Source organism: Mus musculus, chromosome 1, assembly GCF_000001635.26.
Source record: "Mus musculus strain C57BL/6J chromosome 1, GRCm38.p6 C57BL/6J".
Classification (NCBI taxonomy): domain Eukaryota; kingdom Metazoa; phylum Chordata; class Mammalia; order Rodentia; family Muridae; genus Mus; species Mus musculus.
Genome location: NC_000067.6, coordinates 119,738,710 through 119,764,007, shown reverse-complemented (window position 1 = coordinate 119,764,007; position 25,298 = coordinate 119,738,710). Strand labels below are relative to the sequence as shown.

At 38.4% G+C, this 25,298-nt stretch overlaps 1 protein-coding gene across 10 annotated transcripts in view; it reads left to right on the top strand.

Moving 5' to 3' along the window:
- Positions 1–25,298, top strand: part of Ptpn4 (protein tyrosine phosphatase, non-receptor type 4) — a 185,119-nt gene that overhangs the window by 73,578 nt on the left and 86,243 nt on the right. For all 10 annotated transcript variants that reach the window (XM_006529255.3, XM_006529254.4, XM_006529253.4 and 7 more), the window contains 2 exons: positions 20,569–20,656; positions 22,565–22,653. In XM_006529255.3, coding sequence (XP_006529318.1) covers positions 20,569–20,656; positions 22,565–22,653 — 177 coding nt within the window. The remainder of the gene's footprint in view (positions 1–20,568; positions 20,657–22,564; positions 22,654–25,298) is intronic.

Below are 25,298 nucleotides of genomic sequence, written 5' to 3'. Positions count from 1 at the left end.
ACTACATAGTATCACTTTCCTTATGTGAGGATTCTCTTGTCCCTGAGGCAACCAGGGCCAGTATTTAGAATTACAATATATAGCAACAGACCAAACCTCAACAATTACCCTTTTTAATCTAAATGAAAGATTCTTTTATAATAATAAAGAGTATATAATAGAAGCAATTATGGATGGAAATTATTACATAAGTGACACATGAAAAAGTCCAGTTTGTTTGGTTTTGGCAGCTTAAGAGAAAGTATTTTATTATCTATCCTATCTTGATGAGTTTGAGTTTTGTATCTAAATCATTTTTATCCTAATTTGCATTATTAGCTTAAAAATATCTTCTTAGTTCTAAAATATCTTCCTAAATACTAAACAACTTCAGGTTAATTGTGAGACTGTAACTATCTAGCCTTCAACCCCATCAGAGACCCAAGGAAGAATATTTTTTTTTCCCCCAAGACAGGGTTTCTCTGTATAGCCCTGGCTGTCCTGGAACTCACTCTGTAGACTAGACTGGCCTCAAACTCAGAAATCCGCCTGCCTCTGCCTCCCAAGTGCTGGGATTAAAGGCGTGCGCCACCACCGCCCAGCTGAAAGAATAAATATTACCGGAGTATGCAGGAAGTACAGAAATGCAGCTTCCGAAGTTATAGAAATGACAGCGACAGTCCTCAAAACTGTGGAACATCTATCTTTAGCTTTCTGGCCCAGAATATCTCATAGACCTTTTGTGAAGCAGGAATTAAGAAGGACTGACTCACTTACCCTGTCTTGGCAGAGCTTGGCAGTTGACTTCCCTGTATCTGCTTGTCCTTTCTGGACGGCACTCTGTCTGCGGATGATGTTAGGGCATTTTCTTTCCCCAGTGGCTCGTGTGCCATGATTGAAGTAACTCCCTATGGGGTTTCTGAAGCTCATCATTCTTTCCCAAGTTGATGGCTTACTGCCAGGAGTTGACATGTCTCAATATTAAAACAGATTTTAAATAATAATTTAAAATAATAATATTGTGTTTAGATGCATTATTCTGTGAACTTCAAGGTTTTTGAAGATTTATAGTGTATCTAACTAAACATTGTCTGTCTTCAGCTAGCTATTATCTGTGCAACCCCAGGATGGATATTTCTGTCGTAATGCAGACTAGTATCTTACAAGACCATGAGCTTGATTGACTTTTAATTTGCATTACTTAATTATCCTAAACAGTTTGTAATCGCAGCTGTTAAAAGGATTGGGACTAAGCCTTGTACCTTAAATGAATTACATAAGGATAATACCTATATAAGAAGTGAACCGTACATATATTATGTCATAACAAAATTAATCTTAAATTTTGTATCAGTATACAAAGATACCAATGAAAACCTAAACCTGTATCAATATACAAAATTCTGTACCAATGTAACAAGATATAACCTCAAATTTGCATCAAAATATAAAGATTTCTATCAGTGTAAGATTATGGCTTTAAAATATTATTTGCTTTAAGAGTAGATTCAATAATCTTACCCCTGTTTATCTAATTTCTTATATTTCTTTTTTTGGGGGGGGCCTTATATAAATTTTTTTTTCATCTTTAAAGATTTTTTTTAATTATGTATTTTCCTCAATGACATTTCCAATGTTATCCCAAAAGTCCCCCATACCCTCCCCCCCCCACTTCCCTACCCACCCATTCTCTTTTTTTGGCCCTGGCGTTCCCCTGTACTGGGGTATATAAAGTTTGTGTGTCCGATGGGCCTCTCTTTCCAGTGATGGCCGACTAGGCCATCTTTTGATACGTATGTAGCTAGAGTCAAGAGCTCCGGGGTACTGGTTAGTTCATAATGTTGTTGCATCTACAGGGTTGCAGATCTCTTTAGCTCCTTGGATACTTTCTCTAGCTCCTCCATTGGGGGCCCTGTGATCCATCCAATAGCTGACTGTGAGCATCCACTTATGTGTTTGCTATATACCCGTTTTTTCCTTTTAACCCCTTCCCTTACCTAATAAAGAAAGATAGAAAATAAGAAAGGAAAGATAAATCCCTGAATCTATCCTCCTCCCTGTCAAAGACCATAATTATTTGTAAATCATGCCCTAAAATGCTAACATATCTATCTATAATTCATGAAATGTTCAAAGTCATCCACTGAAACTTAAGGGAGTGGGACAACAGTCTTCTTATAATTGTTTCCTGCTGAACTGGGGTGAAGATTTCCTTTTTGGTGACCCAAGAGAATTAGAAAAATGGCTAAGTCAAAAGAAAGCTTACTGGCCTAATTCGTTGTCCAGTCTTAATATGTTGATTAAGTGAAGTCTTGAATGGGTCAGTCTGAAAGGCTGGATAAACAGAGATCATCTGGGATTAGCAGTCCTTCCTGAAGCTGTTCCAGACGCAAGTGTCTGGAAACAGCATCAGGTTAAGACAGGACCACAGAGCTGAAACAGCAGGTCTTAGAATCTCAACATCTTGAAAGTGAAGTCTGTCAGGGATGCCCTCCTGGTCTTTCATTCTGTAATATATAAACCTTACAAGTAATATATAGTTCTATTTGTATGGAATGTGCACAGTATACCGATCAATTAAAGATGATTTTCTGTTCCTTGTTTGAACAGGTGAAAAATAACTGTCTTTCCTTAGAAGTTACTTTGATCATATGACCAAAATGTAAATATAAATCTCCATTTTTGCCATATGAAAGGATGGTATGTAATAATAAGTCGTGAGAATTCTATAGCCAACAAGATTTATTTGCTATGTATAGCTGAAGTTCTGGCAGGAGATATTTTCCTGTCTAGTCAGTTTCTACAACTGGAGGGATCAGCAAATATCACCTGTTTGTTTGGCCTTCTTGATTTTCTCCTGTCTGTTGCCAAGATATTCAGGGAATCTCCTTTTATCAAATAAATCTGATCCTTATTATTTTGGAAGGAATCCAAAGCCTTTTTTTTTTTTTCCTGTTAACACAAATACAGAGCCTCTCTCCCAACATAGCATGTCCTTTTTTCTTCCAGCCTAAAATCATTAAAAAATATAGATTGACCCAATTTGGCAGGCCCTTTTCTACTTAGGTCTGCTCCATTTTGACCTCTTTCAAAGAAGAATTACAATACCATCATAACCATTGAACATATAACTACCTTCATTTGATAATTTAAAACAGTTAAAACATTTTAAAACAATTATTATTCATTGAGACAGGGTTTCTCTGTGTAGCCTGGGGTGACTTGAATTTGCTTTGTAGATTAGGCTGGCCTTGAACTCACAAGGAACATATTTGTCCCTGCCTTTGTCTCTCATGTATTGAGATCAAAGGCCAGGATTTATTAATTAATTGTCTATGTACCCATGAAAATGTATCAATTCCCATTTCTTTCTTCCTTCATTGTAGATTAATATCTTTGTGAATAAATATATCTATATTCCCCTTTCTCTTTAAATACATTAATCCAATATCTTTCTCTGTTTTCACGTTTGTTTAAATTTCCTTCCATTTACTATATAAACATATTCCCAAGCAACCTTGTCTCTGGTTTTGCCTTGGCTGTGTGTCCTGTGCTAGGGTAAGTCATAATCAGCTCTCCTTCGGGATTCCACATTTAAAGAGACTGGTTGCTAACTACAGCATGACACCCTATTGTAAGTTAACTCTTACGTGTTGTCTTCAGTTCTCTTGTGGGAGCCCCACATTCCAAAGAGACAAGCTAGCTGTTCAGAGTAGTGTGAAACTCTATTCCATGTTAGTTCTCATGAACATAGCTTTTCTTTTTCTGTTGGATGAAAGTAAAACAACTGTCCTAACCCCAACTCTGGGTTCCCATAATGACCAGTATATCTTTCCTAAGGCAAAATGCTTTTTGGCAACAGAAAAGCATTTTCTTTTGATTTGAAATTATAAAACATACCTTATGGGAATAAATATACCCATATTTTCTACTTTTTTATTTAAATTTAAGACTGATATATATTAATTACTTAGTTCTTTAAACAAATAATTTTAGGGGGTTGGAGAGATGGCTCACTAATTGTTGCTCTTACAGAGGACCCAAGTTTAGTTTCCAGTACCCAAATCAGGTAACTCACACCTTTAAGAGATCTTGATGCCCTTTTCTAAAAGGGCTCCATGGGTATCTCCACACACGTGCACATGCCCACATATAAGTACATATGCATGTAGTTAAAAATAAAATAAAAATTTAATTTTAAAAACAGAAATTTTGGAATAATGTGTTTATAATATGCATTACAATTGACTTGGTCATTTTCTTAGTTTTCAGGGTTCTGAAGTATGTTGATTCTGTTTAATAGTGAATAAAGGGAGAAAAGTAACAATCTAATGAAATTCTTTCATTGTTTACTTGTTTACTTATTTCATTCTCAGTAGTATTCAACTTTGAGAGTATTTTTAATCTCATCATTTGTGATATTCTTTCAGATTTACATACTTATGTGTATGAGTGTTCTGCATGTTGTATGTATGTCTATGGACCATGTGCCTGCCTAGTACCTACTAAGGTCAGAAGAGAGTGTAAGGACTAGCGTTTAAGGAATTGAATCTGGGTCATCTTCAAGAGTAACCAGTGCTTAACTGCTGAGCCAAGTCTCCAGATGTATGTGACATCTTTTCAAGAACAGAATTGTTGTTTTGTTTTGATTTGATTTGGTACAGGGTCTCTCTGCAGAGCTCTGAGTATCCTGGAATGCCATGTAGTCCAACCTCAAACTCATAGAGATCCACCTGCCTCTGCTTCCCAAGTGCTGGGATTAAAGATGTGCACCACTATGTCTGAATTAACCTTAAGAATTGTTTTTTGTTGGCTTAGAATTCATTTTGTGCTAATCTTTGATTCAGAATAGTGACAGAACAAAGATATTGTTGCATATTGGTTAAAAGTCTGAACTAGAGTTCTTGGCTTAAACTACTTACTATCTTAGAACCTTGGCCATAGTCCCGTTTCTGTTGCTTTGTTTCCTTAGATTTAAATTTGAGAGAATTAAAATATGTTGAGTTAGAAATTCTGAATCTTCTTCTTTCTTTTTGTTTTTTGTTTGTTAGTTTTTGAAAGTTTGTTAGTTTGTTATTTTCAGAAAGGGTTTCTCTTTGTATCTCTGGTAGTCCTAACTCAAGCTGTAGACCCAGCTGGCTTCAAACTCAGAATTCTGCCTCATAGGCACTGGGATTAAAGTTATGTGCTACTACCTCCTGTCCAGAAATTCTGAGTCTTGGGATTATATACACAACATTCTCAAGCTGCTATCTAGTAAATGGTAGGTATTAAGGAAATATTAGCTCTTACTGCCAATTTGGTAATAATTTAAATGTCTCAAAAAATTAAAAAACAATAGCTCAATCCCTAATTTTGAACAGCCAATGGGCCAAGCATGGCAAATACATGTTTTTATATGTAGTACAATGTATATTTGTTTATATTGTAAATCAAAAATATCTAAATATGTCACTGAATATTTGGATCAAACCTAGACCTTGCTCATATTAGGAAAGTGCTCTACCATTGAGCTAATTGGTTGGTCCGTCTGTCTGTCAGTCTGTATATTAAATATATTTAAAGTTTATATTAAGGTATAGATTAAGTACATTTACGTCTCTATATTTTAAATACATGGGGGAAATAATATTTTATAGGATGTGAAATTTTCTGAAATCTACTGTCTACAAATGAACACTCACATGAACAGACATTCTCAGTTTTTGTGTTGGATTTGGGATGCTATTGCATTCTAAAGTTCTTGATACTGAAGTAATTTATCCAGAAGATTTGAAAATACTGTTTATTCCTTTCTGGTAAAAAGTTTTTTGACCTTGAATTTACTGTAGACTATAACCACTTAAGAATTTAAACTAGGCCAGCCCCAGGCCACCTTGGGCATGAACTCGGCTGATGGTCCCACAGTCCCCAGAGGACTCTAGACATTGCAGGCACCCTAGCACACTCAGGATCTTAGGATCACTGAGGAGAGTCAGCCTCTAGGGAGGGCTCTGACCCCCGGGACTCAGGTGAGAGTGCCATCTTGTATCCCGGGTCTCTCCGAGACCAGTCCGCACAGGAGAGCTCGTGGGCCGCAGAATCAACAAAACTTCTTGGACAGGGTCCCTTCAAGCTTTCATCTTCAGCCAGGAGGCAGAGCTGAGCTCCAGACCTCTGTGCACCTTCCCTGCAAGAGGAGAGCTTGTCTGAAGAGAGTGCTCTGACCACTGGGACTTAAGAGAGAGTTGGACTCTTAGGATTGCTGACAGAGGCTAACAGAATCACAGGAGGAACAAGCTCCAGCCAGAGACAGCTAGAACATCTAACACCAGAGATTACCAGATGGTGAAAGGCAAATGTAAGAATCTTACTAAGAGAAACCAAGACCACTGGGCATCATCAGAACCCAGTACTCCCACCACAGGGAGTTCTGGATACCCCAACACACCCGAAAAGCGAGGTTCAGATTTAAAATCATATTTCATGATGCTAGTAGAGGATATTAAGAAGGGCATTAATAACTCACTTAAAGAAATACAGGAGAATACTGCTAAACAGGTAGAAGTCTTTAAAAAGGAAACACAAAAATCCCTTAAAGAATTACAGGAAAACACAACCAAACAGGTGATGGAATTGAACAAAACCATCCAAGATCTAAAAATGGAAGTAGAAACAATAAAGAAAACCCAAAGGGAGACAACTCTGGAGATAGAAATCCTAGGAAAGAAATCAGGAACTATAGATGTGAGCATCAACAACAGAATACAAGAGATGGAAGAGAGAATCTCAGGTGCAGAAGATTCCATAGAAAACATGGACACAACAATCAAAGAAAATGTAAAAAGATCCTACCTCAAAACATCCAGGAAATCCAGGACACAATGAGAAGACCAAACCTAAGGATACTAGGTATAGATGAGAATGAAGATTTTTCAACTTAAAGGGCCAATAAATATCTTCAACAAAATTATAGAAGAAAACCTAAAGAAAGAGATGCCCATGAACATACAAGAAGCCTACAGAACTCAAAGTAGACTGGACCAGAAAAGAAATTCCTCCCGACACATAATAATCGGAAAATCCAATGCACTTAATAAAGATAGAATATTAAAAGCAGTAAGGGGAAAAGGTCAAGTAATATATAAAGGCAGACCTATTAGAATTATACCAGACTTCTCACCAGAGACTATGAAAGCTAAAAGATCCTGGACAGATGTTATATAGACCCTAAGAGAACACAAATGCCAGCCCAGTCTACTATTCCCAGCAAAACTCTCAATTACCATAGATGGAGAAACCAAAGTATTCCATGACAAAACCAAATTCACACAATATCTTTCCACGAATCCAGCTCTTTAAAGGATAATAAAGGGAAAACTCCAACACAAGGAGGGAAATTATGCTCTAGAAAAAGCAAGAAAGTAATCCTACAACAAACCTAAAATAAGATAGCCACAAGAACAGAATCCCAACTCTAACAACAAAAATACAGGAAGGACGAATTACTTTTTCTTAATATCAATGGACTCAATTCCCCGATTAAAAAAACATAGACTCATAGACTGGCTACATAAACAGGACCCAACATTTTGCTGCATACAGGGAACCCACTTCAGGGACAAAGAAAGACACTACCTCAGAGTGACAGGCTGGAAAACAATTTTCCAAGCAAATGGAGAAGCACATTCATTACAGAAACTTTAGTGAAGCTCAAAGCACACATTGCACCTCATACAATAATAGTGGGAGACCTCAACACCCCACTCTCATCAATGAACATATCCTGGAAAGAAAAACTAAACAGAGACACATTGAAACTAACAGAAGTTATGAAACAAATGGATTTAACAGATATCTATAGAATATTTTATCCTAAAACCAAAGGATATACGTTCTTCTTATCACCTCATGGTACGTTTTCCAAAACTGACCATATAATTGATCACAAAAGAGACCTCAACAGATAGAAAAATATTGAATTTATCCCATGCGTCCTGTCAGATCACCACGGACTAAGGCTGATTTTCAATAACAACATAAATAATAAAAAGCCAACATTCAAGTCAAGCCGAACGATACTCAATGATAACTTGGTCAAGGAAGAAATAAAGAAATTAAAGACTTCTTAGAGTTAATGAATGAAGCCACAACATACCCAAGCTTACGAGACACAATGAAAGCAGTCCTAAGAGGAAATCTCATAGATCCGAGTGCCGCCAAAAAGAAACTAGAGAGAGAGCATACACTAGTAGCTTGATAGCACATCTAAAAGCTCTAGAACAAAAATTCATCCAAGAGGAGTAGACAGCAGGAAATAATCAAACTCAGAATAAAATCAACCAAGTGGAAACAAAAGGAATTCTACAAAGAATCAAGCAAACCAGGAGCTGGTTCTTTGAGAAAATCAACAAGATAGATAAACCTTTATCCTGACTAACTATAGGGCACAGGGACAGTATACTAATTAACAAAACAGAAATGAAAAGGGAGACAAAGCAACAGAACCTGAGAAAATCCAAAACATCATCAGATCCTATTACAAAATGCTATATTCAACAAAACTGGAAAACGTGGATGAAATGGACAATTTTCTAGACAGATAACCAGGTACCAAAGATAAATCAGGATCAGATTAAAGATTCAAACAGTCCCATATCCCCTAAAGAAATAGAAGCAGTCATTAATAGTCTTCAAACCAAAAAAAGCCCAGGACCAGATGGGTTTAGTGTAGAGTTCTATCAGATCTTCAAAGAAGACCTAATTCCAGTTCTCCTCAAACTATTCCACAAAATACAAACAGAAGGTACTCTACCCAATTCATTCTATGAAGCCACAATTTCTCTGATACCTAAACCACATAAAGACCCATCAAAGAAAGAGAACTTCAGGCCAGTTTCTCTTATGAATATCGATGCAAATATTCTAACAAACTGAATCCAAGAACACATCAAAATGATCATCCATCATGATCAAGTAGAGTTCATCCCAAGGATGCAGATATGGTTTAATATACGTAAATAAATCAGTATAACCCACTATAGAAACAAACTCAAAGAAAGAAAACCACATGATCTCATTAGATGCTGAGAAAGCATTTGACAAAATCCAACACCACTTCATGATAAAAGTCTTTGAAAGATCAGGAATTCAAGGCCCATACCTAAATATAATAAAAGCAATCTACAGCAAACCAGAAACCAATATCAAACTAAATGGAGAGAAACTGGAAGCAATCCCACTAAAATCAGGGACTAGACAAGGCTGTCCACTCTCGCCCTACCTATTCAACATTGTACTTGAAGTCCTAGCCACAGCAATTAGACAACAAAAGGAGATCAAGGGGATACAAATTGGAAAGGAAGAAGTAAAAATATCACTATTTGCAGATGATATGATAGTTCAGTAGCTGGATATAAAATTAACTCAAACAAATCAGTGGCCTTTCTTTACACAAAGGATAAACAGGCTGAGAAAGAAGCTAGGGAAACAACACCCTTCACAATGGACACAAATGATATAAAATACCTTGGTTTGACTGAAGTGAAAGATCTGTATGATAACAATTTAAAGTCTCTGAAGAATGCAGTCGAAGAAGATCTCAGATGATGGAAAGATCTCCCATGCTCATTGATTGCCAGGGTTAATACAGAAAAAGTGACTATCATGCCAAAAGCAATCTACAAATTCAATGCAATCCCCGTCAAAATTCTAACTCAATTCTTCACAGAGTTAAGGGCAATTTGCAATTTCATCTTGAAAAACAAAAAACCTAGTCTCTTAGTCAGGGTTTCTATTCCCGCACAAACCTCATGACCAAGAAGCAAGTTGGGGAGGAAAGGGTTTATTTGTCTTACACTTCCATACTGCTGTTCATCACCAAGGAAGTCAGGACTGGAATTTAAGCAGGTCAGGAAGCAGGAGCTGATACAGAGGCCATGAAGGGATGTTCCTTATTGGCTTGCTTCTCCTGGCTTGTTCAGCCTGCTCTCTTATAGAACCCAAGACTACCAGCCCAGGGATGGTCCCACCCATAAAGGGCCTTTCCCCTTTGATCACTAATTGAGAAAATGCCTTACAGTTGGATCTCATGGAGACATTTCCTCAACTGAAGCTCCTTTTTCTGTGATAAATCCATCTGTGTCAAGTTGACACAAAACTAGCCAGTACACCTAGGATAGCAAAAACTGTTCTCAACAATAAGAGAACCTCTGGTAGAATCACCATGTCTGACCTTAAGTTGTACTACAGAGCAATTGTGAAAAAATTTGCATGGTACTAGAACAGCGACAGGTAGATCAATGGAATAGAATTGAAAACCCAGGAATGAACCCACACACCTATGGTCACTTGATCTTTGACAAAGGAGCTAAAACCGTCCAGTGGAAAAAAGACAGCATTTCAACAAATGGTGTTGCCTCAACTGGTGGGTTATCATGTAGAACAATGGGAATTGATCCATTCTTATCTCCTTGTACAAAGCTCAAGTCAAAGTTGATCAAGGAACTCCATATAAAACCAGAGATAATGAAACTTATAGAGGAGAAAGTGGGGAAAAGCATCGAAGATATGGGCACAGGGGAAAAATTCCTGAATAGAACAGCAGTGGCTGGTGCTGTAAGATCGAGAATCAACAAATGGGACCTCATAAAATTGCAAAGCTTCTGTAAGGCAAAAGACACTGTCAATAAGACAAAAAGGCCACCAACAGATTGGGAAAGTATCTTTACCAATCCTAAATCTGATAGGGGACTAATGTCCAATATATACAAAGAACTTAAGAAGGTGGACTCCAGAAAATCAAATAACCCCATTAAAAAATGGGTTACAGAGCTAAACAAACAATTCTCTACTGAGGAATACGAATGACTGAGAAGCACCTGAAAAAATGTTCAACATCCTTAATCATCAGGGAAATGCAAATCAAAACAACCCTGAGATTCCACCTTACACCTGTCAGAATGACTAAGATCAAAAATTCAGGTGACAACAGATGCTGTCTAGGATATGGAGAAAGAAGAACACTCCTCCATTGTTGGTGGGATTGCAAGCTGGTACAGCCACTCTGGAAACCAGTCTGGCAGTTCCTCAGGTAATTGAATATAGTACTACTGGAAGATCTAGCAATACCTCTCCTGGACGTATACCCAGAAGATTTTCCAACTTGTAATAAGGACACATGCTCCACCTTGTTTAAAGCAGCCTTATTTATAATACCATGAAGCTGGAAGGAACCCAGGTGTCCCTCGACAGATGAATGGATACAGAAAATGTGGTACATTTACACAATGGAGTACTACTCAGGTATTAAAAACAGTGAATTTATAAAAATCTTAGGCAAATGGATGGATCTGCAGGATATCATCCTGAGTGAGGTAACCCAATCACAAAAGAACACACAGGATATGCACTCACTGATAAGTGGATATTAGCCCAGAAACGTAGAATACCCAAGATACAATTTGCAAAATACAGGAAAAGAAGAAGGGAGACCAAAATGTGGATACTTTGTTTCTTCTTAGAATGGGAAACAAAATACCCAAGGAAGGATTTACAGAGACAAATTTCGGTGCTTAGAAGGAAGGAAAGACCATCCAGAAACTGCCCCACCCAGGGATCCATCCCATAAACAACCAACAAACCCAGACACTATTGCATATCCCAGCAAGATTTTGCTGACGGGACCCTAATATAGCTGTCTCTTGTGAGGCTATGCCAGTGCCTGGCAAATACAGAAGTGGATGTTCACAGTCATCTATTGGATCAAACACAGGGCCCCCAATGAAGGAGCTTGAGAAAGTACCTAAGGAGCTAAAACGGTGTGCAGCCCTATAGGAGGAACAATATGAACTAACCAGTACCCCCCAGAGCTTGTGTCTCTTGTTGCATTATGTAGCAGAGGATGGCCTAGTAGGACATTAATTGTAGGAGAGGCCCATGTTCTCGCAAAGATTATATGCCCCAGTACAGGGGAATGCTAGGGCCAGGAAGCAAGAGTGGGTGGGTTGTGGAACAGTACAGGGGAGGGGAGGGCATAGGGGACTTTTGGGATAGCATTTGAAATGTAAATGAAGAAAAAAATCTAATAAAAAATTATTTAAACTAAGTTGTCTGGTGTGATGTGGATGCTGTTTTCCTATAAAAGCCATCCCTTTATAAGTAAAAACCTTTCATATAGCCTATTGAAATCAATGCTTTGAAGATAAATTGGAGTTTTAAATTTTACCTGAAAAAAAGTTCCTTAAATAAGGAATGGGGTTGTATTGCCACAAGGTAGTTCTGTTTGAAATCCGATTCATTGAATCTAAAAACAAAAACAGAATTACCTAGTTTAATTGGGAGGACTGTGTAGTTCACACAGTTTTTTTGTTATTATTGAGGGGTCACATTCATTTTGATTGTGTATTGTCAAGTGGTTGGCTCCTACCCAATATTAGTGATGAAAAAGTTGATACCCTCGGTGTTATAGTTCTCTGCTATATTGCATGCTAACTCATATTACTAAGGATGTTAGCAGTATATTTGAAATAGAGTAGACCTTGTAAAATGACTGTAAATTAGGTAGTTCTGAAATTTTTGTTTTGAGAATCACTAAAAATATATATTAAATATAAAGCTTTAACCTCAGCTTTCCTGTGGAATTGTATTTCTTTTCATCTCAGATGTAACCTAATTATTTATTCTCCATCTGTTATTGTTATACTAAATACGATATATTTTGAAACATAGCAAACATTGTTGAAATGTTAAAACAGATTAATAGAAGAACTTTAATGAATACATGATTGCTCTAAAAATCTCTTGATACTCATGTTTGTACATGTTATGACAGTGTATATACATTATACCCCATATATTTCATATACAGCTATGGTATATAAAATGAATTATGAGAATTGTTTTAAAGTTGTGTAAGGAAATAAGTGCCTATGTCAATAGCTATAAAATCAGCTAGAGGTTTTAAAACGTACAGTATTCTTTTCCTTTTATTCACTTCTGACCTTTAGTACTCCCCAGTGTTTTATAGTTGTGGGTGTCTTTTAAATTTTTTTATAATTTTTTAAAAGATTTATTTATTTATTATATATAAGTACATTGCAGCTGTCTTCAGACACACCAGAAGAGGGCATTAGATCCCATTACAGATGGTTGTGAGCCACCATGTAATTGCTGGGATTTGAACTCAGGACCTCTAGAAGATTAGTCAGTGCTCTTATCTGCTGAACCATCTCTCTAGGCCTTAAATTTTTTTTTTTCCATTTTTTATTAGGTATTTAGCTCATTTACATTTCCAATGCTATACCAAAAGTCCCCCTTACCCACCCACCCCCACTCCCCTACCCACCCACTCCCCCCCTTTGGCCCTGGCGTTCCCCTGTACCGGGGCACACAAAGTCTGCGTGTCCAATGGGCCTCTCTTTCCAGTGATGGCCGACTAGGCCATCTTTTGATACATATGCAGCTAGAGTCAAGAGCTCAGGGGTACTGGTTAGTTCATAATGTAGTTCCACCTATAGGGTTGAAGATCCCTTTAGCTCCTTGGGTACTTTCTCTAGCTCCTCCATTGGGAGCCCTGTGATCCATCCATTAGCTGACTGTGAGCATCCACTTCTGTGTTTGCTAGGCCCCGGCATAGTCTCACAAGAGACAGCTACATCTGGGTCCTTTCAGTAAAATCTTGCTAGTGTATGCAATGGTGTCAGCATTTGGAAGCTGATTATGGGGTGGATCCCTGGATATGGCAGTCTCTACATGGTCCATCCTTTCATCTCAGCTCCATACTTTGTTTCTGTAACTCCTTCCATGGGTGTTTTGTTCCCACTTCTAAGGAGGGGCATAGTGTCCACACTTCAGTCTTCATTTTTCTTGAGTTTCATGTGTTTAGGAAATTGTATCTTATATCGTGGGTATCCTAGGTTTTGGGCTAGTATCCACTTATCAGTGAGTACATATTGTGTGAGTTCCTTTGTGATTGTGTTACCTCACTCAGGATGATGCTCTCCAGGTCCATCCATTTGGCTAGGAATTTCATAAATTCATTCTTTTTAATAGCTGAGTAGTACTCCATTGTGTAGATGTACCACATTTTCTGTATCCATTCCTCTGTTGAGGGGCATCTGGGTTCTTTCCAGTTTCTGGCTATTATAAATAAGGCTGCTATGAACATAGTGGAGCATGTGTCCTTCTTACCAGTTGGGGCTTCTTCTGGATATATGCCCAGGAGAGGTATTACTGGATCCTCCGGTAGTACTATGTCCAATTTTCTGAGGAACCGCCAGACTGATTTCCAGAGTGGTTGTACAAGCCTGCAATCCCACCAACAATGGAGGAGTGTTCCTCTTTCTCCACATCCTCGCCAGCATCTGCTGTCACCTGAATTTTTGATCTTAGCCATTCTGACTGGTGTGAGGTGGAATCTCAGGGTTGTTTTGATTTGCATTTCCCTGATGATTAAGGATGTTGAACATTTTTTCAGGTGCTTCTCTGCCATTCGGTATTCCTCAGGTGAGAATTCTTTGTTCAGTTCTGAGCCCCATTTTTTAAGGGGGTTATTTGATTTTCTGAGGTCCACCTTCTTGAGTTCTTTATATATGTTGGATATTAGTCCCCTATCTGATTTAGGATAGGTAAAGATCCTTTCCCAGTCTGTTGGTGGTCTTTTTGTCTTATAGACAGTGTCTTTTGCCTTGCAGAAACTTTGGAGTTTCATTAGGTCCCATTTGTCAATTCTCGATCTTACAGCACAAGCCATTGCTGTTCTGTTCAGGAATTTTTCCCCTGTGCCCATATCTTCAAGGCTTTTCCCCACTTTCTCCTCTATAAGTTTCAGTGTCTCTGGTTTTATGTGAAGTTCCTTGATCCACTTAGATTTGACCTTAGTACAAGGAGATAAGTATGGATCGATTTGCATTCTTCTACATGATAACAACCAGTTGTGCCAGCACCAATTGTTGAAAATGCTGTCTTTCTTCCACTGGATGGTTTTGGCTCCCTTGTCGAAGATCAAGTGACCATAGGTGTGTGGGTTCATTTCTGGGTCTTCAATTCTATTCCATTGGTCCACTTGTCTGTCTCTATACCAGTACCATGCAGTTTTTATCACAATTGCTCTGTAGTAAAGCTTTAGGTCAGGCATGGTGATTCCACCAGAGGTTCTTTTATCCTTGAGAAGAGTTTTTGCTATCCTCGGTTTTTTGTTATTCCAGATGAATTTGCAAATTGCTCCTTCTAATTCGTTGAAGAATTGAGTTGGAATTTTAATGGGGATTGCATTGAATCTGTAGATTGCTTTTGGCAAGATAGCCATTTTTACAATGTTGGTCCTGCCAATCCATGAGCATGGGAGATCTTTCCATCTTCTGAGATCTTCTTTAATTTCTTTCTTCAGGGACTTGAAGTTTTTATCATACAGATCTTTCACTTCCTTCGTTAGAGTCACGCCGAGATATTTTATATTATTTGTGGCTATTGAGAAGGGTGTTGTTTCCCTAATTTCTTTCTCAGCCTGTTTATTCTTTGTGTAGAGAAAGGCCATTGACTTGTTTGAGTTAATTTTATATCCAGCTACTTCACCGAAGCTGTTTATCAGGTTTAGGAGTTCTCTGTTGGAATTTTTAGGGTCACTTATATATACTATCATATCATCTGCAAAAAGTGATATTTTGACTTCCTCTTTTCCAATTTGTATCCCCTTGATCTCCTTTTGTTGTCGAATTGCTCTGGCTAATACTTCAAGTACTATGTTGAAAAGGTAGGGAGAAAGTGGGCAGCCTTGTCTAGTCCCTGATTTTAGTGGGATTGCTTCCAGCTTCTCTCCATTTACTTTGATGTTGGCTACTGGTTTGCTGTAGATTGCTTTTATCATGTTTAGGTATTGGCCTTGAATTCCTGATCTTTCCAGAACTTTTATCATGAATGGGTGTTGGATCTTGTCAAATGCTTTTTCTGCATCTAACGAGATGATCATGTGGTTTTTGTCTTTGAGTTTGTTTATATAATGGATTACATTGATGGATTTTCGTATATTAAACCATCCCTGCATCCCTGGAATAAAACCTACTTGGTCAGGATGGATGATTGCTTTAATGTGTTCTTGGATTCGGTTAGCGAGAATTTTATTAAGAATTTTTGCATCGATGTTCATAAGAGAAATTGGTCTGAAGTTCTCTATCTTTGTTGGATCTTTCTGTGGTTTAGGTATCAGAGTAATAGTGGCTTCATAAAATGAGTTGGGTAGAATACCTTCTACTTCTATCTTGTGAAAAAGTTTGTGCAGAACTGGAGTTAGATCTTCTTTGAAGGTCTGATAGAACTCTGCACTAAACCCGTCTGGTCCTGGGCTTTTTTTGGCTGGGAGACTATTAATAACTGCTTCTATTTCTTTAGGGGATATGGGACTGTTTAGAAGGTCAACTTGATCCTGATTCAACTTTGGTACCTGGTATCTGTCCAGAAATTTGTCCATTTCGTCCAGGTTTTCCAGTTTTGTTGAGTATAGCCTTTTGTAGAAGGATCTGATGGTGTTTTGGATTTCTTCAGGATCTGTTGTTATGTCTCCCTTTTCATTTCTGATTTTGTTAATTAGGATTTTGTCCCTGTGCCCTTTAGTGAGTCTAGCTAAGGGTTTATCTATCTTGTTGATTTTCTCAAAGAACCAACTCCTCGTTTGGTTAATTCTTTGAATAGTTCTTCTTGTTTCCACTTGGTTGATTTCACCCCTGAGTTTGATTATTTCCTGCCGTCTACTCCTCTTGGGTGAATTTGCTTCCTTTTTTTCTAGAGCTTTTAGATGTGTTGTCAAGCTGCTAGTATGTGCTCTCTCCCGTTTTTTCTTGAAGGCACTCATAGCTATGAGTTTCCCTCTTAGAAATGCTTTCATTGTGTCCCAAAGGTTTGGGTACGTTGTGGCTTCATTTTCATTAAACTCTAAAAAGTCTTTAATTTCTTTCTTTATTCCTTCCTTGACCAAGGTATCATTGAGAAGAGTGTTGTTCAGTTTCCATGTGAATGTTGGCTTTCTGTTATTTATTTTGTTATTGAAGATCAGCCTTAGTGCATGGTGATCTGATAGGATACATGGGACAATTTCAATATTTTTGAATCTGTTGAGGCCTGATTTGTGACCTATTATGTGGTCAATTTTGGAGAAGGTACCATGAGGTGCTGAGAAGAAGGTATATCCTTTTGTTTTAGGATAAAATGTTCTGTAGATATCTGTCAGATCCATTTGTTTCATCACTTCTGTTAGTTTCAGTGTGTCCCTGTTTAGTTTCTGTTTCCATGATCTGTCCATTGGTGAAAGTGGTGTGTTGAAGTCTCCCACTATTATTGTGTGAGGCGCAATGTGTGCTTTGAGCTTTACTAAAGTTTCTTTAGTGAATGTGGCTGCTCTTGTATTTGGAGCATAGATATTCAGAATTGAGAGTTCCTCTTGGAGGATTTTACCTTTGATGAGAATGAAGTGTCCCTCCTTGTCTTTTTTGATGACTTTGGGTTGGAAGTCAATCTTATCAGATATTAGGATGGCTACTCCTGCTTGTTTCTTCATACCATTTGCTTGGAAAATTGTTTTCCAGCCTTTCATTCTGAGGTAGTGTCTATCTTTTTCTCTGAGATGAGTTTCCTGTAAGCAGCAAAATGTTGGGTCTTGTTTGTGTAGCCAGTTTGTTAGTCTATGTCTTTTTATTGGCGAGTTGAGACCATTGATGTTAAGAGATATTAAGGAAAAGTAATTGTTGCTTCCTGTTATTTTAGTTGTTAAAGGTGGCATTCTGTTCTTGTGGCTGTCTTCTTTTAGGTTTGTTGAGGGATTACCTTCTTGTTTTTTCTAGGGCGTTGTTCCCGTTCTTGTATTGGTTTTTTTCTGTTATTATCCTTTGAAGGGCTGGATTCGTGGAGAGATAATGCGTGAATTTGGTTTTGTCGTGGAATACTTTGGTTTCTCCCTCTATGATAATTGAGAGTTTGGCTGGGTATAGTAGCCTGGGCTGCAGTTTGTGTTCTCTTAGTGTCTGTATAACATCTGTCCAGGCTCTTCTGGCTTTCATAGTCTCTGGTGAAAAATCTGGTGTAATTCTGATAGGCTTGCCTTTATATGTTACTTGACCTTTTTCCCTTACTGCTTTTAGTATTCTATCTTTATTTAGTGCATTTGATGTTCTGATTATTATGTGTCGGGAGGAATTTCTTTTCTGGTCCAGTCTATTTGGAGTTCTGTAGGCTTCTTGTACGTTCATATGCATCTCATTCTTTAGATTTGGGAAGTTTTCTTCAATAATTTTGTTGAAGATGTTTGCTGGACCTTTGAGTTGAAAATCTTCATTCTCATCCACTCCTATTATCCGTACGTTTGGTCTTCTTATTGTGTCCTGGATTTCCTGGATATTTTGAGTTAGGATCTTTTTGCATTTTCCATTTTCTTTGATTGTTGTGCCGATGTTCTCTATGGAATCTTCTGCACCTGAGATTCTCTCTTCCATCTCTTGTATTCTGTTGCTGATGCTCAAATCTATGGTTCCAGATTTCTTTCCTAGGGTTTCTATCTCTAGTGTTGCCTCGCTTTGAGTTTTCTTTATTGTGTCTACTTCCCTTTTTAGGTCTAGTATGGTTTTGTTCATTTCCATCACCTGTTTGTATGTTTTTTCCTCTTTTTCTGTAAGGACTTCTACCTGTTTGATTGTGTTTTCCTGTTTTTCTTTAAGGACTTGTAACTCTTTAGCAGTGTTCTCCTGTATTTCTTTAAGTGATTTATTAAAGTCCTTCTTGATGTCCTCTACCATCATCATGAGATATGCTTTTAAATCTAGGTCTAGGTTCTCAGGTGTGTTGGGGTTCCCTGGACTGGGCGAAGTGGGTGTGCTGGGTTCTGGTGATGGTGAGTGGTCTTGGTTCCTGTTAGTAAGATTCCTCCGTTTACCTTTCGCCATCTGGTAATCTCTGGAGTTAGTAGTTATAGTTGACTCTGTTTAGAGATTGTTCTTCTGGTGATTCTGTTACCGTCTATCAGCAGACCTGGGAGACAGATTCTCTCCTCTGAGTTTCAGTGCTCAGAGCACTCTCTGCTGGCAAGCTCTCTTACAGGGAAGGTGCGCAGATAACTTGTATTTGGACCTCCTCCTGGCCGAAGAAGAAGGCCCAAAACAGGACCTTTCTCAGACACTGTGTTGCTTTGGCAGTTCCCAGGTGGTACAGACTCTCACCTAAGCAGACTAAATTCCTAAGTTCCTTGGAGTCCCGGGACCAAGATGGCGACCGCTGCTGCTGTGGCTTAGGCCGCCTCCCCAGCCGGGCGGGGGCACCTGTCCTCCGGTCCGGACGGTGGCTGGCTGTCCCCGGCCCACAAAGGGTGCTGCCTCAGCCCCTCTGTGCTTCTGCCTGTTCCAGAAGCTGTCAGGTTCTCTGGCGCACCCTCTCACCTGTTCAGACTAATTTCCTAAGTTCGGCGGGTCCCGGACCAAGATGGCGACCGCTGCTGCTGTGGCTTAGGCCGCCTCCCCAGCCGGGCGGGCACCTGTCCTCCGGTCCGGACGGTGGCTGGCTGTCCCCGGCCCACAAAGGGTGCTGCCTCAGCGCCTCTGTGCTTCCGCCTGTTCCAGAAGCTGTCAGGTTCTCTGGCGCACCCTCTCACCTGTTCAGACTAATTTCCTAAGTTCGGCGGGTCCCGGACCAAGATGGCGACCGCTGCTGCTGTGGCTTAGGCCGCCTCCCCAGCCGGGCGGGCACCTGTCCTCTAAATTTTTAAAAATAAATTATTTCACCATTCTTCAACTTCCCTTTCCTACTTGTGCTCCTTCCAGTGCTCTGTGTGTGTGTATATATGCATATGAGTACAGTTTGCTGAGTCTATTTGGCTTATGTTTTTATAATTTTAGGGTTCAACATTTGGATAGCCAATTAGAGGGTTTATCGCTGGGAAAATTTTTGTCTCTCTCAGGAAGCATTGGTTGTTTATCTAGGGGTGGGATCTTATGAGTTTCCCTTTTTCCTGTTAGCAATTCTGTTGGTACCACCATTGTTTAAGCAGCTAAATTGTTGGGGTATCATGAATGAAGCTTATCATTTGTAGAAGACACACTCTCACTGTAGACTTCCTGGTTTGCTGACTCTTGTAGTCTTTTTGCTCCCCTCTTCCTCAGTATTCTCTGAGCCTTAGGTTCAGGAGTTGTTATAGATGTATTCAGTGGGGATAGCATCCTCCCCCATGATCCATTGTTTTTCTGCATTTTGACCTGCTGTGATTTTTCTGTAATGGTCTCAGTTGCTTTAAAGAGACAGCAAAAGTACCTGTTTGATAAGGGGATAGGAGCTACAGTTAGCTCTGGGCATAATGAAAATATTTAGGATGTAATAATGAATTATACTGTTTTAGAAAAATGATGGTAGTAGGTACTCTACTACCTTAAGGTCCATGATTTCACTAGCCCTAGCTCTCACTGTATTCTTAATATTCCTGGAAAATAAAGAAGATAATCTGGGAAAAATATGAATTACTGCAAGTATGACCTTGATATAAGGTAGATGTTACTATATAAAACTTATACTCCACATAATCTTTTTGTAACTTGTAACTTTTTTATGGATCTAGTTTTTGACCTGATGTTTTCTTTACAGTGGCCTATCTCCTGCAGAAGCAGAATTTAATTACCTAAACGCGGCACGTACCTTAGAACTCTATGGAGTTGAATTTCACTATGCAAGGGTAAGTAAAGAAAAATAAACTTAGATGGTGTAAGGCTTCTTTCCTTGGTATCAAGGATTTTAAAATCTTTTTAGTATGTGTACAGTGCTGGGGTTATGGAACCAGGGCCTCAAGTATTTTTATACTTAGCCATAAACTCCAACTCCTCAAAATTTTAATTTCTTGAGAGAACTAGGTAACAAGATAATTTGTGCTTGCTGCTGACCTAGTTGCACTAAAAATTTCCCTTTGCCCTTTTGTTTTTGACACTGAGCTATCTCAGGGTCAAATTTTACTTGTAAATCCCATGTCTGCCTGTCATGTCTTTAAATCTATAGTCACTGCATTTTCATAGTGTAACTCTTTATCTGTTTGAAACATTTTTGATTTAGAGATTGTTATCCTCTGAGGTTTATTCGTGAAAGGTTGTCCATCATATGTAGTTATATTCCTTTTTGTGTTTTATCAAGATTTTTATATTTCTTAGAAGTACTGAAGTACAGCTATTTTCAGTAAAATTATAGTCATCACTTGAGTCAGCAGTGGAATTTTTATTCCCTTAGACACTTTCTTGAGCCTAATTAGGCTAATATTAGCCATAAAGGGGAATGTGATGGTTTGTACATTCTTGGACCAGGGAGTAGCATCATTTGGAGGTGTGGCCTTATTGGAATAGGTGTGACCTGCTTGGAGTAGGTGTGTCACTGTGGGTGTTAGCTTAAGATCCTCACCCTAGTTGCCTGGAAGTCAGTCTTCCACTAGCAGCCTTTGGATGAAGAGGTAGCACTCTCAGCTCTGCCTGTGCATGCCTGCCTGGGTGCTGCCATGCTCCTGCCTTGATGATAATGGACTGAAATGTAAGCCAACCCCAATTAAATGTTGTCCATATAAGAGTTGCCCTGGTCATGGTGTCTCTTCACAGCAATGGAAACCCTAACTAAGACAGGGAGTAAGAGCCACAATTTTCCTTAGTTAAATTATTTTGAACTTGCCTCAATACACAAACATGCATGTTCAATATCCACTGGGGAAGTATTCAAAGTTCTGTCCTACATTGCTTTTGTCACTCAGAGTTTCACCCAATCAAGTTCTAGGGAATGAGCTCTACCTTTTATGTTTCACAAAGCTATGTCTGTCTCATTTTTGCCCCCTTTTTTGAGACAGTGTTTCTTTGTATAGCTTTGGCAGTCCTAGAACTCACTTTGTAGACCAGGCTTGAGCTCACACATAAGTTTTAACTGGACATTTTAAAGCATAACCTAATTTTAAAATGTGGTTCTATCAGTTGTACAGTTTCCTCTTTAAAAGAAAAAAAAAAAAAACCTACTGCACAAACACCAATGGGAATATGTAAAAACCTAAGTTTAAAAATAATAAACCGCAAATATGAAAGGAGGGTGAAGAAACTTAAAAAAAAAAAAAAGAGGCAAAAAGTTAACGACAATTAAGGAATTACAAGATATCAATCTCTTGAGGAAAGCAGACTATCTGGAATACTAACAGTGGACAGACAAGTCTGTGACACAGGCCCTTAATCCAGTGCACATGAGGCAGAGGCAGGCAGATCTCTGAGCTCAAGCCTGGTCTACAAAGTTTTGATGTTTGCCTTTTTTTTTAATTAGGTATTTTCTTCATTTACATTTCAAATGCTATCCCAAAAGTCCCCCATACCCCCCCTCCACTCCCCTACCCACTTACTCCCACTTCCTGGCCCTGGTGTTCCCCTATACTAAGGCATATAAAGTTTGCAAGACCAAGGGGCCTCTCTTCCCAATGATGGCCAACTAGGCTTTTATGAGGCAATAACAAACTGTTAGGATTTATTATTAGGTACAATTAAATTTTGTGTTATCTTTGAAATGTGTTTTTTTTTAAAAATTAATCCTGTTTTAATTATTTTAGAGTGTCATGTATTTATTTATTTTGAAGGATCAAAGTAACAATGAAATCCTGATTGGAGTGATGTCAGGAGGAATTCTGATTTATAAGAACAGGGTACGGATGAATACTTTTCTGTGGTAAGGATTTCTACCAATACTTTTGTTTTTATCATAATCTTACTAAGTATAATAATTCATATAAAAGTAAACAGTCTTTAAACTGTTTTAGTTTTGTCAGCTTACTTGTGTGATACAATATATACTTTATTTTGCCCTCTGGGAACCTATCCAAAGACAGCAAGATAACTTATTTCAATTTGTTTTTTTTTTTTTTAAATCTAATTATTTTTATTTCATGTATGTTGCTGTTTTGACTGCATGTATGTCTCTGTGTGAGGGTTTTGGGTCCAGTGGAAATGGAGTTAAAAACAGTTGTGAGCAGGCCATATGGGTGCTGGGAATTGAACTCAGGTCCTCTAGAAGAACCATCAGTGCTCTTAACTCCTGAGCCATTTCTTCAGCCCTCAATATGGTTTCTTAAAAGTATTAGTTGACAGAAGCCATGTAGTGAAAGGCAATGGCAAGCAAGCGAGTGAGTTTCCTGGAAAAAGTTCACTGTTTTGCATGGCTGCAATGGGTACACTCTGGAGAGGCCCAGCCTCAGAGACTTCATCCCAGGTTTGCTTCTCCCTGCTGATATGCCTTTCCTGCTATTATTATATAGCCTAATGATCCTGGGCATCAGCCCACCCATTTGGGCAATTTCCTTCAGATCAGCATGAATTTATTCTGTAGATGAATTGATAAATTCCTGATTTGATTCCAATGATTTTAGGAAGAAAGTTTTAAGGAGATGGTTTTACTTGTTTTGCCAGAAAGATGCAATGATGTTAGAATCAAGAATAGAATATGCCCCTTCCTCATAGAATAGTAAGTAAGGCTGCATAATGAGTACAGGAGCCAGCAGGAACCATGACTGGGAGAGTGAGAATGAATATAGGGAAGGCAGAAAGAAGATGCAAGAGACAGAATATGGAAGAGCTGTTGGTTAATACCATGCCAACAAGCAAGAGTATTTTCTCAGTGTCTTTTAAAGGTAAGCAAGATAAACAATGACCACAAATGCTTATGTGGCAAGTCTATTATACATAGTATCTATATTTGACCATTTGAAGGCCATTTCCTTCAGACTTGTACAGTCTCTCAATGAGATATGAGTAAGTGGAGGAATTGGGCAGGCAAAATGCATGTCTTAATTAAAAATAAAGCAGAGGTCAGTAGACTCATTCATAATTAGTCACAAGCATGAAGTCACCGAAGGTTAATTCTGGATGTGCTCCCACATGCCCTACTTTTTCAGTCTATACAAGCCAAAGCTTTCTCAGCTATTGGCACAGAAACACTGCCTGTCTTAGGTGTCTCATCAAGATGCATGGACCTTACCCATCATTGGTACATGAATCCTAGCATTCATGCCCTGTCTGCTTCTGAAAGATTCTTACTAGTCTTTTTATCTATAAGAAGCACTTTATTAGTCACTGAGCAGAAAGAAAGCCTGTCTTAGGTTGCCATCTGAAAGCACAACACTTACCTGTCTTTGGTACACAAATAATCTTGTATATCTTGTATTTGTGGCCTGTCTTTGGTTGAGAAGGCTTTCAAGATGATCTACCCATCATTGACTACCAACTTCTGCTAGAGAAGGCTTTGGAGCTTGAATTTATGAAACTTTGCTTTGATATCTGTAAAATCTCTGATGATTCCTCTCAAAAGAACAGATAATAGACATGCCACAAAAAGGATCATAAAGCCAAGTCCTGGCAAGCCCAATAAGAGAGATATAAATGAGAACCATGAAGAAAAAATGGCCTGTAACTTTTAGAATATCATTTGCAATGCTAAACAAACACTTTGCAGTTCTTAAACTTACAACCTTCTTATATAGGGCTATTCAATCTAAAGAAATAATAGTATTATGCCATATACCTGCAGGTACTGTTTTACTCTGGTCCAGTTATGCTGACTCTTATTATACATTTTTGGATTCATACAAATTCTTAGATATTGAACAGGATGGGTTCTGACTTTGATTCCTTGTATCTCATCCCCTGTGATCTATATTATATCATATAATGTGCCAGTTCTTTGTTCTAGCTGATTTTCTAAATCCTAAATCCTCTTGTATGCTGAGGACATTGCTTACATTTTCTTCTTGATAATTAACAAAAGTAGCCATGTGCACCTCTTATGCTAGAGCTAGTATAAAAGTAGTAGCACTGGGTAACAAGTGTTATGAGAGCAACAACATTGGCAATGATCAGCCCAACCATACATTTGCTTCTTGCCAGAGCATGATCTAATTCTTCAAATATTTGTAAGCCTTTTTTAGAATAACAGGGTTCAGATAAATTTACAGGAATTGGAATAAAAACTGGTTGATGTACTACAAGTACAGATTGACCATCATACAGTGCAGAAACACAATTGGATAAAAGACAATAAAAATAAGAAACTTTGATCTCATCAGAGCCAATAACAAAGGTAACATTCCCAATTAGTAAAAGATTAGGATGTCACATCTACTTTAACCCCAGAACCTGTTGCATTTTTTATCCACAGCAAAAATAACATCATACAAGGCAGCTACAGTTTTCAAATATGTCCCTGAAAATGTCCAGAATCAGCCAGCCCTTCAGAGTGAGTCGGAAAAACTGGTCACTTAAAAGGAAAGAGGAGGGTCATTTTAACAACTTATCTATTTGATTGATTTTTTTTCAAAGTAG